Source organism: Narcine bancroftii, chromosome 4 (assembly GCF_036971445.1).
Source record: "Narcine bancroftii isolate sNarBan1 chromosome 4, sNarBan1.hap1, whole genome shotgun sequence".
Taxonomy (NCBI): Eukaryota; Metazoa; Chordata; class Chondrichthyes; order Torpediniformes; family Narcinidae; genus Narcine; species Narcine bancroftii.
The window spans coordinates 115,433,373-115,446,676 of NC_091472.1; the positions used below are offsets into that span (position 1 = coordinate 115,433,373).

At 47.2% G+C, this 13,304-nt stretch overlaps 1 protein-coding gene across 1 annotated transcript in view; it reads left to right on the forward strand.

Annotated features, from left to right (window-relative positions):
* Window positions 1-8,136: 8,136 nt before the first annotated feature.
* Window positions 8,137-13,304, forward strand: part of mmp17a (matrix metallopeptidase 17a) — a 72,120-nt gene continuing 66,952 nt past the window's right edge. Inside the window, exon 1 of the mRNA XM_069932501.1 lies at window positions 8,137-8,378. Coding sequence (XP_069788602.1) covers window positions 8,304-8,378 — 75 coding nt within the window. The 5' untranslated portion in view covers window positions 8,137-8,303. The remainder of the gene's footprint in view (window positions 8,379-13,304) is intronic.

Consider the following 13,304-nt stretch of genomic DNA (forward strand, 5'->3'; position numbering starts at 1 on the left):
GAGGATTTTGAAGAATCTAATTTTGACTAGTTGGAGTTGTATTGTATTTGGATAGGGAGAAAATTCAAAATTCAGAGATACAAAGGGATTTGGGACCCTCAAGCAGGATAGCCTAAAGGTTAACCTTTAGGTTGAATGCAATGTTGGCATTCATAGCGAGAGGAATAGGATATAAGAGCAGGGATGTGATGTTGAGGATTTATAAGGCACTTGGAGTACAGGGTACAGTTTTGGGCTCCTTATTTCAGAAAGGATATGCTGGCTTTGGAGAGGGTTCAGAGAAGATTAACAAGAATGATTCTTGTAATGAAGGGATTAGTATCTGAGGAATGTTTGACAGCTCTTGAACTGTACTCCTTGGAGTTCAGAAGAATGAGGGGGTGGGGGGGGAAAATCTCATAGAAGCATTTCGAATGTTGAAAGGACTGGACAGAGTAGATGTGACAAAGTTGTTTCCCATGGTAGGGGAGTCAAGGACAAGAGCACACAACTTCAGGATTGAAGGGCACCCATTTAAAACAGGGGTAATGTCTTTAGCCAGAGAGTGGTGAACGTCTGGAATTTGCTACCATGGGCGGCTGTGGAGGCCATATTGAGTGTATTTAAGCAGAGATTGATAGGTTTTTGATTAGTCAGGGATTTAAAAGTTATGGGGATAAAGCTGGGGAATGGGGCTAAGTGGGAGAATGGATAAGATCATGATGGAACGGTGGAATGGACTTGGCAGGCCAAATAGCCTTCTTCAGCATGAACTAGATGGGCTCAAGGGCCTGTTTTTGTGCTGTAATGTTCTATGGTTGTATGGGTTGAAGGTGAGAGGGTAAAAGGATAAAGGAATCTTGAGGGGTAATGTTTTCTACACAGAGGTTGGTGGATGTGTGGAATGAGCTCTGAGAGGAGGTGGTAGAGGCAGTGACAATCACAACATCTAAAAGGCATTAGGACAGGGTTTGGGGGATAAGGGCTGAACAAATGGGACTAGTCCAGGGGGCACCTCTGTCCAAATAGATGACACACTCACAGTCCATCTTGGACTTTGTCCACATCTCAGCAGTGGAGCAGGAAGACATTCAAAAGTTGAGCAGGTTTTCCTTGGAAAGTTGGAGATTGAAGGAGATTTAGCTGAGGAGTATAAAATTCTCTGGGACTTTGACTGGGAACTATTCTCCCCACCAAACCAGGGGCATGACAATAAAGGAAACTTGAGCATTAAAATCTGTGCCTGTGAGTGGCTGCAATCTGGATTGGTATAATGAGGATAAACCTTCCCTGAGCAGTAACTCAAATTGAGTAAAGTTGCCCAGAAGTAAAAAAATGTACTAAGTACATTTCTAGATGAGCTCTTATGAATTGTGGATCCCATGAACTATCCCAACTTCACTGGCTCTTTCACAAGCTATCTACTAACCAGAGGGAATTGACACAGAGGAGACTGCAGATACCACAATCTGGAGCAAAACACAACTGCTGGAGGAATTAGTGGGCCAGTCAGCATCTGTGGAGGAAAGGAATGGCTGACAGGACCAAGAGTGTGAGGGAGAGGTGGCCAGTAGAGGTGGCTTGGTTTCTGTCAGTTTCCAGGATTTTACTGATGTCATCTCTAAAAATAAATACAAATACTTAGTGATAAGATGTTTCTAAATTCCTGCTCAGTTGGGCAATAAATGTCCAGGAACTCTAAACGTGGAGTGGTACAGAGGTAGCTGTCAGCTTGCAGATGAACTCACAGATGGTAGGTATGTAGATGATTCAATGAAGGTCAGCTGGCTAAATATTTACTTCTGTAGAATTGTCCTTCTGCCTCACTGCCAGTCGATACTGTGTCCTTCATTTCATAAATAGGCCTATTGTGCTTTTGTGCAGTGCTTCGGATGGGCTGTTAATGGAACATTGACCTTCTCTGAAATGGTCCCTGATGCAAGTTGAATTATTTGAAACCATCCACTGACAGGGAGACACAAACACATTAGCCTTTCCCTTGAAATAAAACTCTTTATGAACTCATGCACTGTTCCACAGTGCAGTGTTGGGACCCACTTCTTTTTATGTTGATTATGGAGTGAATGGGTTTGTGGCTGCATTTGCAGACAATATGAAGTTTGGTGGAGGAGCATGTAGCATAAAGGAAACACAGGACTTTGACAGATTAGGAGAGTAGGCCGAGAAGTGGCAAATGAAATATAATGTCGGAAAATGTACAGTCATGTACTTTGGTGGAAAAAAATGAGCAGACTATTTTCTAAATGGGGAGAAAATTGAAAATATCCAGATGCAAAGGGACTTGGGAGTCTTTGTGCAGGAGAGCCTGAAGGTAAACTTGCAGGTTGAGTTAGTGGTGAAGAAGGCAAATATAATGCTGCCATTCATTTCAAGAGGAATAGAATATAAGAGCAGGGATGTGATGTTGAGGCTTTATGAGGCACTGGTGAGTCCTCACTTGGAATATAGTGAGCAGTTTTGGGGTCCTCGTTTAAAAAAGGTTATGCTGACATTGGCGAGGGGTGAAAGAAGGTTCATTAGCATAATTTGGGTTATCATATGAGGAGTGTTTGAAATTCCTTGGCCTGTACTTGTTAGAATTTAGGAGAATGAGGGAGGACCTCATTGAAACATTCTGAATGTTAAAAATCATGGACAGAGTATATGTTGAAAGGTTGTTTCCCGTGGTAGGAGAATATAGGACAAGAGGGCACAACTTCAGGATTGAAGGGCATCTGCTTAGAACAGAACTGGATAGGAATTTCTCCAGTCAAAGGGTGGTAAATCTATGAAATTTTATTGCCACAGAAGGTTGTAGAGCCAGGTCATTGGGTGTATTTCAGGCAAAGAGTCACTGGATTTTGATTATCGAGGCATCAAATGTTATGGGGAGAAGGCTGGGCAATGAGGCAGAGTAGGAAAATAATTGAATGGTGGGACAGACTCTATGCGCAGAATCGCCTATATCTGCTCCTTTGTCTTATTGGCTTAATGTAGTGTTATAATGGCAAATCAAAGAACAACGTCCTCAATGGACAGTACCTTATCATGGGTTATGACTCAGAAAATGTCTCCATTTTGCCCTGCCCTGGGTCCAGTCCCTTCCCACCTATATCCATGGAACATTGCATGCCCTCCATCATTTTGACAACTTCCACTTTTCTGAGCTAGGCCATCTTATTTTCACGCTGGACATCAAGGCCTCAAAGCTCACTGATACTCACCCTCAATCACTTCTCCTTTGGCTCATCCCACTCTCTCCAAATCAAAAATCTAGCCATGGGTACCTGCATGTGTCCTAGCTATGCTTATCTTTTTGTTGGCTATGTGGAACAATCAATGCTTCAAACCTAAACAGGCAAGGTTCCTCAACCCCTCCTCTATTACACTGATGACTACATTGGTGTTCCTCATGCCCTATGGTTATCCATCAACTTTATCCACTTTGCAGGCAACTTCCACCCTGACCCCAAATGTACTGGGTTGTATAAAGAAGTGAGAAGGAAGGTTAAGAACCACTGCTCTAGACCAAATTGTTACTGAAATATTTTGCTTGAGAAAAACTTCCTTTGGAGTTATGAAACCGTGCACATAGCGGGTCAATTAGGTACAGTGGTTTTTCAAACTTTTTCTTTCCACCCACATACCACCTTAAGCAATCCCTTACTAATCACTTGGCTGAATGGCACATCAACAACACCCTTGCACTCAATGTCACCAAAACTAAAGAGCTGATTGCTGACTTCAGGAAGGAAACCCAGGGGTAGATCATTGGGGATCAGAGGTGGAGAGGGTGAGCAAATCAGTTCTTGGGAGTTACTATCTCGGAGGATCTTCCTTGGACCAAACACACTAAAAGCATCGTGAAGAAAGCAAGCCGGCACCTCGACTTCTTTGAGAGTTTGCGGAGGTTTGGTATGATACCAGAAACCCTGGCAAATTTCTACAGAGGTATGGTGGAAAGTGTACAGACCAGCTGCATCCCAGTCTGGTATGGAGACACCAATACCCCTGAGCATAAAGACCTGCAAAAGGTAGTGGACAAGGTTCAGGACATCACAGGTAAAACTGTCCCCTCTATCAAGAACATCTCCAGGGAATGCTGCCATCAGAGAGCAGTCATCAATGATCCACACCACCCAACTCACGCTCTGTTTTCACTGCTGCCATCAGGAAAGAGGTATAGGTGTTATAAGACTTGTACCACCAGGTTCAGGAACAGCTGCTACCTCTCCACCATCAGACGCCTCAACAACAAACTCAATCTGGACTCTTAGTTGTGCAATTCATTGATTTTTTTTCTCTCTATATTGCACAGTTGGTTTGTTTACATTCGTTATCTGCTTACAGTTCTTTATTTCTTTACACTGTATTCACTGCAATCAGGGTTGTTTTGCACTACTAATTAGTGGTGATTCTGCTTCACCTGCAGAAAAAGAATCTCAGGATTGTATGTGATGTCACGTATGATTTTTTGACAATCTGAAATTCAATTGGTCCCTCTCTGGCAACACTCACCCCTTTCTTGATCTCTCAGTCTCCATCTTGAGAGACAAACTATTTACTGACATCTTTTATGAACCCACTAATGCCCACAATCACCTTTTTTTTCACACCCTACCTCCTGTCAGATTTCTATTCCTTTCCTTTCAATTCTTCCAACTACATCGTAGATTTATGCACTCAATCCCCCTCCTCCACACAGAGAGGGGATAGAGTTCACTTGCTCCTCACTCTTCTTCACACTAACCTCTGCATCAAGCGCATCATCCCCAGTCACATCTTCCCCTTCTGCCTTCTGCAGTGACCACACCCTCTGTGACTATTGATCCGCTCATTCTTCTACAGTCATCCCTTCCTGACCCCTGGCACTTTTGTCCCCAACCACAGGAGGCGTGACACTTAATCCCGCACATCCTCCCTCACTACCATCCAGGGACCTAAGACGACATTCCAAGGGAGGCAGAGGTCTACGTGCTCATGGCACCCAGTATTCCCAATGTGGCCTCCTCTTCAACATATGCCTCTGTCTCTCAACTCCATCTCTTCCCCTCCCCATCCGTCCATTATCCTTTCTCCATCCCTGGTTCACTAATTCCCCTTCAAACCCCACCCACCTTCTCTTTTTCTACCCTTTTCACAATCAGTCTTCAGGCAAAACATTGCCCTGAAATGTCATGGTTTCAAAGAGAGCCATACCGAAGGGAGCAGGCCCTTCAGTCTAACTCATCTATGCTACAAAGTTGGCTTTCTGGGCTAGCACCATTTGCCTGCATTTGGTCTCCATCCTTCTAAACCTTTCCTATACATAAATCTGTTCAAGCACCAGCAATTCCCAATCTTTCCACAAATGCTGTTCAATCTGCTGAATTCCTCCTGCAGATTGTTTGTTTTTGTTTTAGAGTATACAGTTTTAAGGCATTGTGCCTTGTAGTTTATCATTTGTGTGAAAGCTGCTTCTCTGACTGAAAGATGTGATTGCATCAGCATTACAGAAACTCTTGTTTTTCTGAAGAACTGCATCATGCCAATCAGAAAGGCTCAAGGTATTTAACAGTTAATATACCAAATACTGTTGTGGAGATGATGGTTGTCAATGTGCATAGCAAGATCCCACATACAACAATATGATGTTGACAGATGGTCTGTTCACAAGCGTACAAGAGTCCCCAGGTCACAGTGGGCTCTCTTGGCTCTTCTTTGATCTTCCAGAAAAATCAGACCCAAAAGGCTGCTCCTCTGGCTTTGCAGATCTCTCTCAGCTTGTATATTCATCAAACATAGAAATCTACAGCACAGTGCAGGCCCTTCGGCCCATAGTATTGGTATTGATCTAATAACCTACTCTACCAACTACCTGGAATTTCCCTACTACATAACACTTAATTTCTCTCAGTTCTAATCCTTTCTTAAAAGATCCTATTGTACCTGCCTCCACCACCGTGGTCAGCAGAGCTTTCCATGCATCCACCACTGGAAAATCTTGATTCGTACATTCCCCCTCCCCCACCCCATACTTACTCTCAAACACCTTAAAACTATGTCCCCTCATGTTGGCCATTTCAACCCTTGGAAAATGCCTCTGTTCATCCACAAGATCAAAGCCTCTTGTGCACCTCTATCAAGTCATCCCTCATCCAAGAAGAAAAGACCAAGTTCCTACAACCTATTCCCATAAGACATGCTCTCCAATCCAGGTAGCAACCTTGTAAATCTCCTCTGCACCCTCTCTATAGCATCCACATCTTTCCTGCAATGAGGTGACCGGAACTGTGAACAATGTATTCCAAGTGGGCTCTAACCAAGGTCATGTTACAATATTATTATATCACTGTAACATTACTTCATGTTTCTTGAACTTAATCCCACAGTTAATGAAAATGAACACACCAGACACCTTCTTAACAACACAATCCACATGTTCTATGGACACAGACCCTAAAATCTCTGTCTATCCACACAGCTCAGGGTCCTCCAGTTGTATTCTGCCTTCAAATATGACCTGCCGAAATGAACCACCTTGCATTTTTCTGCCACTTCTCAGCCCATCTCTGCATACTATCAATGTCCCTTTGTAATCTCTGGCAATCCTCCAGATCAGTGGTTCTCAACTGTTTTCCTTCCACTCACATCCCACTTTAAGTAATCCCCATGCCATCGGGGCTCTGTGATCAGTAAGGATTTGCTTTAAGTGGGATGTGAGTGGGAAGGGAAGGTTGAGAATCACTGCTCTAGACCCAATTGTTACTGAAATATTTTGCTTGAGAAAAATTGTCATTGACCCATTTCCTTTGGAGTTATGAAACCGTGCACATAACGAGTCAATTAGGTACAATTAAAACTGTGGTTTTCAAACTTTTTATTTTCCACCCACATACTACCTTTAAGCAATCCCTTACTAATCACAGAGCACCAATGGCATAGGGAATACTTAAAGTGGTGTGTGAATGGAAAGAAAAGGTTGAGAACCACTGCTCCAGACTATCCACAACACTACCAACATTTGTGCCATCTGCAAACTTACTAACCCAGCCTTCCACTTCCTCATCCAGGTAATTTATAAAAACGATAAAGAGGAGAGCTCCCAGCCAGATCCCTGTAAACACCACTGGTCACCGAGCTCCATGCAGAATACGAACTATGCACAACCACCCTGCCTTTTCTGGGCAAGCCAATTCTGTACCTACAAAGCAAGGCCTCCTTGTATTCCATGACTTCTTACTTTCTGAATGAGCTTTGCATAGGGAACCTTATCAAAGGCCTTACTGAAATCCATATACTCTACACCCACCATTCTACCTTCATTAATGTTCTTTGTTTGGGCTTAAGCCAATTGGGGGATTCAAATGCATGAAGTGGAGCCTCAGAGGAAACAGGTCTGACAATGATGGAGCATTAATGTATTACTAGGGGTCTGGTGAGGCTGATGGAATTACACAGAATGGATGGGATGGATGCCACTGGGGTGGTTTGAGTCAGAAAAGATTGCCATGGCCAATGACTCATGGGATCTGGAGAATAAGCTTCTTCCCAGAGGTGGAATCTGGAACGCTCTGGCTGAGGAGGTGGTGGAGATGTTCTTACAATGTTTAAGAAACATTTGGGACCAGCACATGAATCCCCAAAGCATCAGAGTAGATGGGTATTTGATTATATGGTGGTTTAAAGGGGAGTTAAAGAATGCATGGGAGAACTGGTTACATGGACATAAGTGTTGGCATTAAGTACTGCAGGAGCTGGCACAGACTTGATGGGCAGAATATTTGAGAAGAGCTTGAGGTTTGGAGAGAGTTTGGCAGGAACTGAGGTTGGGGCTGGGAGGGGACGAGATCTGTAAGGAGACGGAGAACACCACTGAGGTATTTCCGTGGCTGCAGTGGGCAGGGAGTGGGAAAAGCAGGATCATTCCGGCGCCGGAGGCCTTTCAGCCCTTCCTGTGTGTGCTGGTTCTCTGCATCTGCCTCCTGCGCTGCGATGCAACGTCGAGGTCCCCACTGAAGACGCTGGCCGCTGGGTTTCCAACGCCAATTCTCCTAGCTCGGTGAAACCCGCTCGCGGAGCCCGCATCGCCTGGCCGAACCTTGTGGTACGGCATCGGCTCCTCCAGCCCCGTCGGCTCGGCGGGGTTCGGGGCTGCAGGGACGGTCGGGGAGGAGCCGGCGTTCCCGGGGGAGGGGCAGCGAGAGGACGGAGCCCGCCAGCCAGACAGCGAGCCACCACGCTCGGCAAGCGGCGTTGCAGAGACGAGGGGAAGTTTTGGTGTGGCGACTAGGCAGCTTGGTCAGCGATGTGCGGTTACTGAGCCAGCCGGGGCTGCGGAGGACATGCTGCTTCTGGTCGCTGCTCTCACACTGCTGCCCGCACCGCAGGCGCGACCGGCCAGCGACACGGTGGGCACGGTGAGTGTCGGCCAGAGGACGGGGTCCGGAGCGCGGGTACCGGAGGCTGCGCGGGTACCTGAGGTTGTACAGGCACCCCTCCTCAAAGCAGCACCTGTCCAGGACCCACTCCCTCCCTTTGCCTCCCCCACCCCCTCCCTTTGCCTCCCCCACCCCCTCCCTTTGCCTCCCCCACCCCCTCCCTTTGCCTCCCCCACCCCCTCCCTTTGCCTCCCCCACCCCCTCCCTTTGCCTCCCCCACCCCCTCCCTTTGCCTCCCCCACCCCCTCCCTTTGCCTCCCCCACCCCCTCCCTTTGCCTCCCCCACCCCCTCCCTTTGCCTCCCCACCCCCTCCCTTTGCCTCCCCCACCCCCTCCCTTTGCCTCCCCCACCCCCTCCCTTTGCCTCCCCCACCCCCTCCCTTTGCCTCCCCCACCCCCTCCCTTTGCCTCCCCCACCCCCTCCCTTTGCCTCCCCCACCCCCTCCCTTTGCCTCCCCCACCCCCTCCCTTTGCCTCCCCCACCCCCTCCCTTTGCCTCCCCCACCCCCTCCCTTTGCCTCCCCCACCCCCTCCCTTTGCCTCCCCCACCCCCTCCCTTTGCCTCCCCCACCCCCTCCCTTTGCCTCCCCCACCCCCTCCCTTTGCCTCCCCCACTCCCTCCCTTTGCTTACCCCGCCTCCCGCCCCCCTGTCTCTCCCCCGAACCCCCACTCCCTACACCCCCATTGTGGGGCAGCAGAATGGGGTGAGTGGCCTCTCAGTCTGCCTCTGGTCCGTGTCCACCTCCGCTCTCTGCCCCTTATGCGGACACTTCCTGGGCTTCTGGCAATCCCAACGTTAGCACCAGGTGACATGTGGCTCGGTAGCTCCAACCGTGGTCAGGTCCATTTACCGAGCTGCTGTTGCAAGAGGCTTGGTGAAAGTGACTGCCATCCGCCTTGCTCCTCAAGGGCACAAATGTATCATTTCTCCATTTGGAGCCGAACCAGACCCAGGAGCGTGAAGAGAGGCTGCCCTAACACGACCCCAGGTCAACCTCGGTAGTGAGACTGTCGGTCTTGTCCCCAGCCCAGCCCCTCCCGCGTGTGGGAGCTGGACTAACCCTCCGCTGGGTTCCAGTGGCAGAGATCTGACCTGGAAAACATCAAGAAGTGAGGGGAGGACTGAGGGAGGGGCATGTAGTCTGCGGCAGGGGTACCTTTGTGCAGCGATGTCTTGAAATTCTTGTGCGTACTTCCAAAGTTGTCGGGCACTTTGGGAATTGTGAAGACGTGTGGTGTGTGTGGGGGGAGGGGTGTCGTGTTTGTGCGAGTGTACAGAGATCTGGGGTCCTGTGTTGTGGAAGGATTGTGTGTAGTGAGGGTGTAGGGTCCTGTGTGGGGGTTTAGTGGGGGTGTGGAGTCCTGTGTGTGGTGGGGATGGGGTTGGTGTGTATTGGGGGTGTGGGGTCCCGTGTGTGGTGGGGTTGTGTCCAGTGTGGGGGGGGGGGGGTCCTTTGTTTGGAGGGGGTTGTGTGTAGTGGGGATATGGGGTCCTGTGGGTAGAGGAGAGGGTGTGTGTATCGTGGGGGTGTGGGGTCCTGTGTGTGTGTGTGTGTGCCCATGCGGTTGGGATCATGCTGGAGAATGACAGGGGAAGGAGTGGAACAGCCTGTCCTTGGGTGTGATGCTCCCTGTCGGATGGCAAGGACTTGGCAGCGTGCTCTGACCACCGGCCCGTGAATCACTCCTTCTGCAGAAGCGGAGGGGAAAACGTCAGCATGTAAAGTGTCGGCTACTGGGTCACAAGTTCATCAGTGAAAAGTATTGGGACGATGGAGCGATTGTATTCCTGGTCCCCGGATCTCAGAGTTAGATTCCGGATATTGAATTATTTTTTATTGAGATATTTGTAAATTACAAGCAACAAGTAGAGCTTCAGTGGATGTGATATTGTCGGAGCTCCTCCAGGAAATAACTACATTAATGCAAATCGTTGTACTTTGAGTATTTTCACTTTCCAGTTTGTTCTCTTGATAATTAATGGAGTAGATAGTGTTGTGTGAGCTGACAGTGTGACAGTGAGGCATCACAGCCGGCTCAGTGCTGTTGCCTTGGGTCAAGCATCTTGGATGAGTTGTTAAACCCAAGCCAGTCATCTGGGAGATGTGAAAGATATGTGGGAGTATTTGACCAGAGGGCAGGGGTGTTCTCTCTGCATTTGTGACCAACATTTATCACCTGGACAGTAAAGAGAAAGATAGATGATCTGGTTATTAATCACATTTCTGAGTCTTTACCTTATGCACTTTGGATCTTGTGGTTACAGAAATTCTTTATGGACTGGGAGCAGATGATGTGCACTTTATGTGCATTCAACATCAATAATTATAATCATGATTCTATTGTCATACACATGTAAAGACACACTGAAATTTTTACTTACTGCAGTCAAACAGGTACTTGTAAAAATAAAACAACTCCAATATCGAATCCTGCTTCACTTCTAAGAAAGCTGTGTTCGTAGTATACTGATGCCCAATTTTTACATGTGTATGTTGTGCAGAACTGTTGAAGGTGGAAATTGTGAGAGTTGGTATTTCCACTGTGTTTCCTTTCTCCTTCCCAGAAACTGGGCCACTTGGGAGCCACGGTGAACTAAAGCCAGTGGGGGACCTGCCTCTGTGTAAAGTAGAACAACGGGCTTGCTACTTCCTCACGATTCACTTGCACTGTCTGGTGGCCACAATCTGAATGCAGCAACACTTATTTCCATCCCAGTAGCTTTACCATGGCTTTGATAGAGCAGAAAATGTATGGCACAGGAGCAGGCAAAAGACCCATTATGTTCATGTTGGTTGACTAAAGATCTCCCAGTCTAAACTTGACCTGGTAGAGATTTATGAAATTATGTGAATGGTGACAACCTTTATCTTGGAGAGTCTAAAACCTGGGGTAGGGACACAAAATTTGCAGACACTGAGATTAGTGTAGGGCACAAGGTGCTAGAGACCATGCAGCATCCATGGGAAGTAAAACGCAGTTGATGTTTCGGGCCAGAGAACTTCATCAGGAGGGCCAAAAATCAGGTAGATACCCAAATAAAAAGACGTGGACATGGGGGTTTCAGAAAAGGCCAAGCAGACTCGCTAGTGGGTACAGAAGAGAAGGTAGACGGAAATAAGGTGAGAAGTGATGGGAGAGAGGGTGATGAAAGGTAGTTCTGATAAAGAGAATGAAAGGAAGGGAGTCGGAGGAAAGGGGGAAGAGGGATAAGGGCAGGAGAGAGACCAGTAGAGGGGGTTAATGGAAATTGTTGAAATAAATGTTAATGCCATCCTTTTGAAGACTGCAGAGGCAGTATTAAGGTGTTGTTCCTCCACTTTTCTGTTTGGCCTCAACTTGGCAGGACATGAAGTCATGCACAGACATGTCAGTGTGGGAATGGTGTGTGAAACTGAAGTGCTTGGCCACTTACTGTTGCAGTGGATGAAGCGAAAGTGCTCAACAAAATGATCACCCAATCTGCATCCAGTATCTCCGATGTAGAGGAGGCCACATTAGGAGCAGTGGATGACCCTTGCAGATTCACGAGTTAAGTGTTGCTTCACTTGGAAGGATTGTTTGGGGCCCTGAATAATGGTGGTAGGGGCAGGTGTAGCATTTCTTGTGGTCACAGAGGTTGATACCGAGGGGCGATTAGTGGGAAAGGATGAGAGGATGATGGAATCCTGGAGGGAGCTGTACCTATGAAGGTGAAAAGGGAAGGAGTGGGATCACATTGTAGGTGGCGGAATTTGCAGAGGATAATGTGTTGCATCCAACATATTTTCATACAGAGGAAAAACAAGCTCATGCTTTTTTCTCTTCTATTCACTTGTTAGCCTGAGCTCCTCCCCCTGTCCCCTCCTCCCTACTCTCCTCTGCTACTTCCCAACCCCTCACCTTTTTATTCAGGTGCCTGTCTGGTTTTTTTTGTTCTTATTCCTGATAAAAGGTCTTTGCTTTCTGTGGGTGCTGCCTGACCTGTCGAGTTTCACTGGGACATTTGTGAATTGCATTTCCATGCTCAACATAGTGGTGGATTTTACACATCTCTCACATTCCAGCATCTGGTAATCATTTATTGTCCATTCAGGATCGGCCTTGAACTGCAGGACAATTGGGAGTCAATCATATGGGTGAGTTAAGTACTAGACAGCCGGCGTGAGGACCCTAGATTGCACAACATTAAAATGGTAACCTGACTGCAAAAGAAGGTCTGAAGAAAACTGGGCTGATGGAATAATTGATTTGCTGAGTCTAGGTTATGAGGGACTTGTAATTAATTTCCTTTTCTTTCAAAACCTGTCTATTGTGGCAATTATCCAGTGCCTTACCAAAGAGAACTAAGGCACTCTGTCCAGGGAAGTAGTAGAGGCTAAATGTATTCAAGACCCAGATTGATTTTTGAAGAGGAGAATTTGGGTTGATGGAGAAAGAGCGAGTCAATGGATTGGAGTGCGCAGCTAGATTAGTCATGATCTTATCGAATGGCCGAGCAGGCTTGACGGGCCCGATGGCCAACTCCTGCTCCTGTTTCTTGTGTTCTTATTCTAAACATTGTGCATTTCTATCAAACATGGAGCTGAACAAGATCTCTGGGCAGAGGACAGAGGGAGGGAGAGGCAGAGATTCAGGTCAGGGAGGGAGTTCCAGAGCTTGGAACTCTGGCAGCTGAGGCAGTGCCACCAGTGATGGGATTAGACCGGGAGAGGGCTACTGGGGTGCAATGGTCTCGGCAAATCACAGAGCAGGTTCAAGGATGAAAAAGAAACACAGGGCTTTGAACAGTGCAGAATAAAATGAATTAAGTCAACAAATTAGGCATCTTGATTTGTCCTGAATATTTGAGTTACCTAAAAGCTGGGAAAATTTTGAATAATTATCATGTTTCAGGCAAGGAATCTAATTCCCTGTGATGTGCA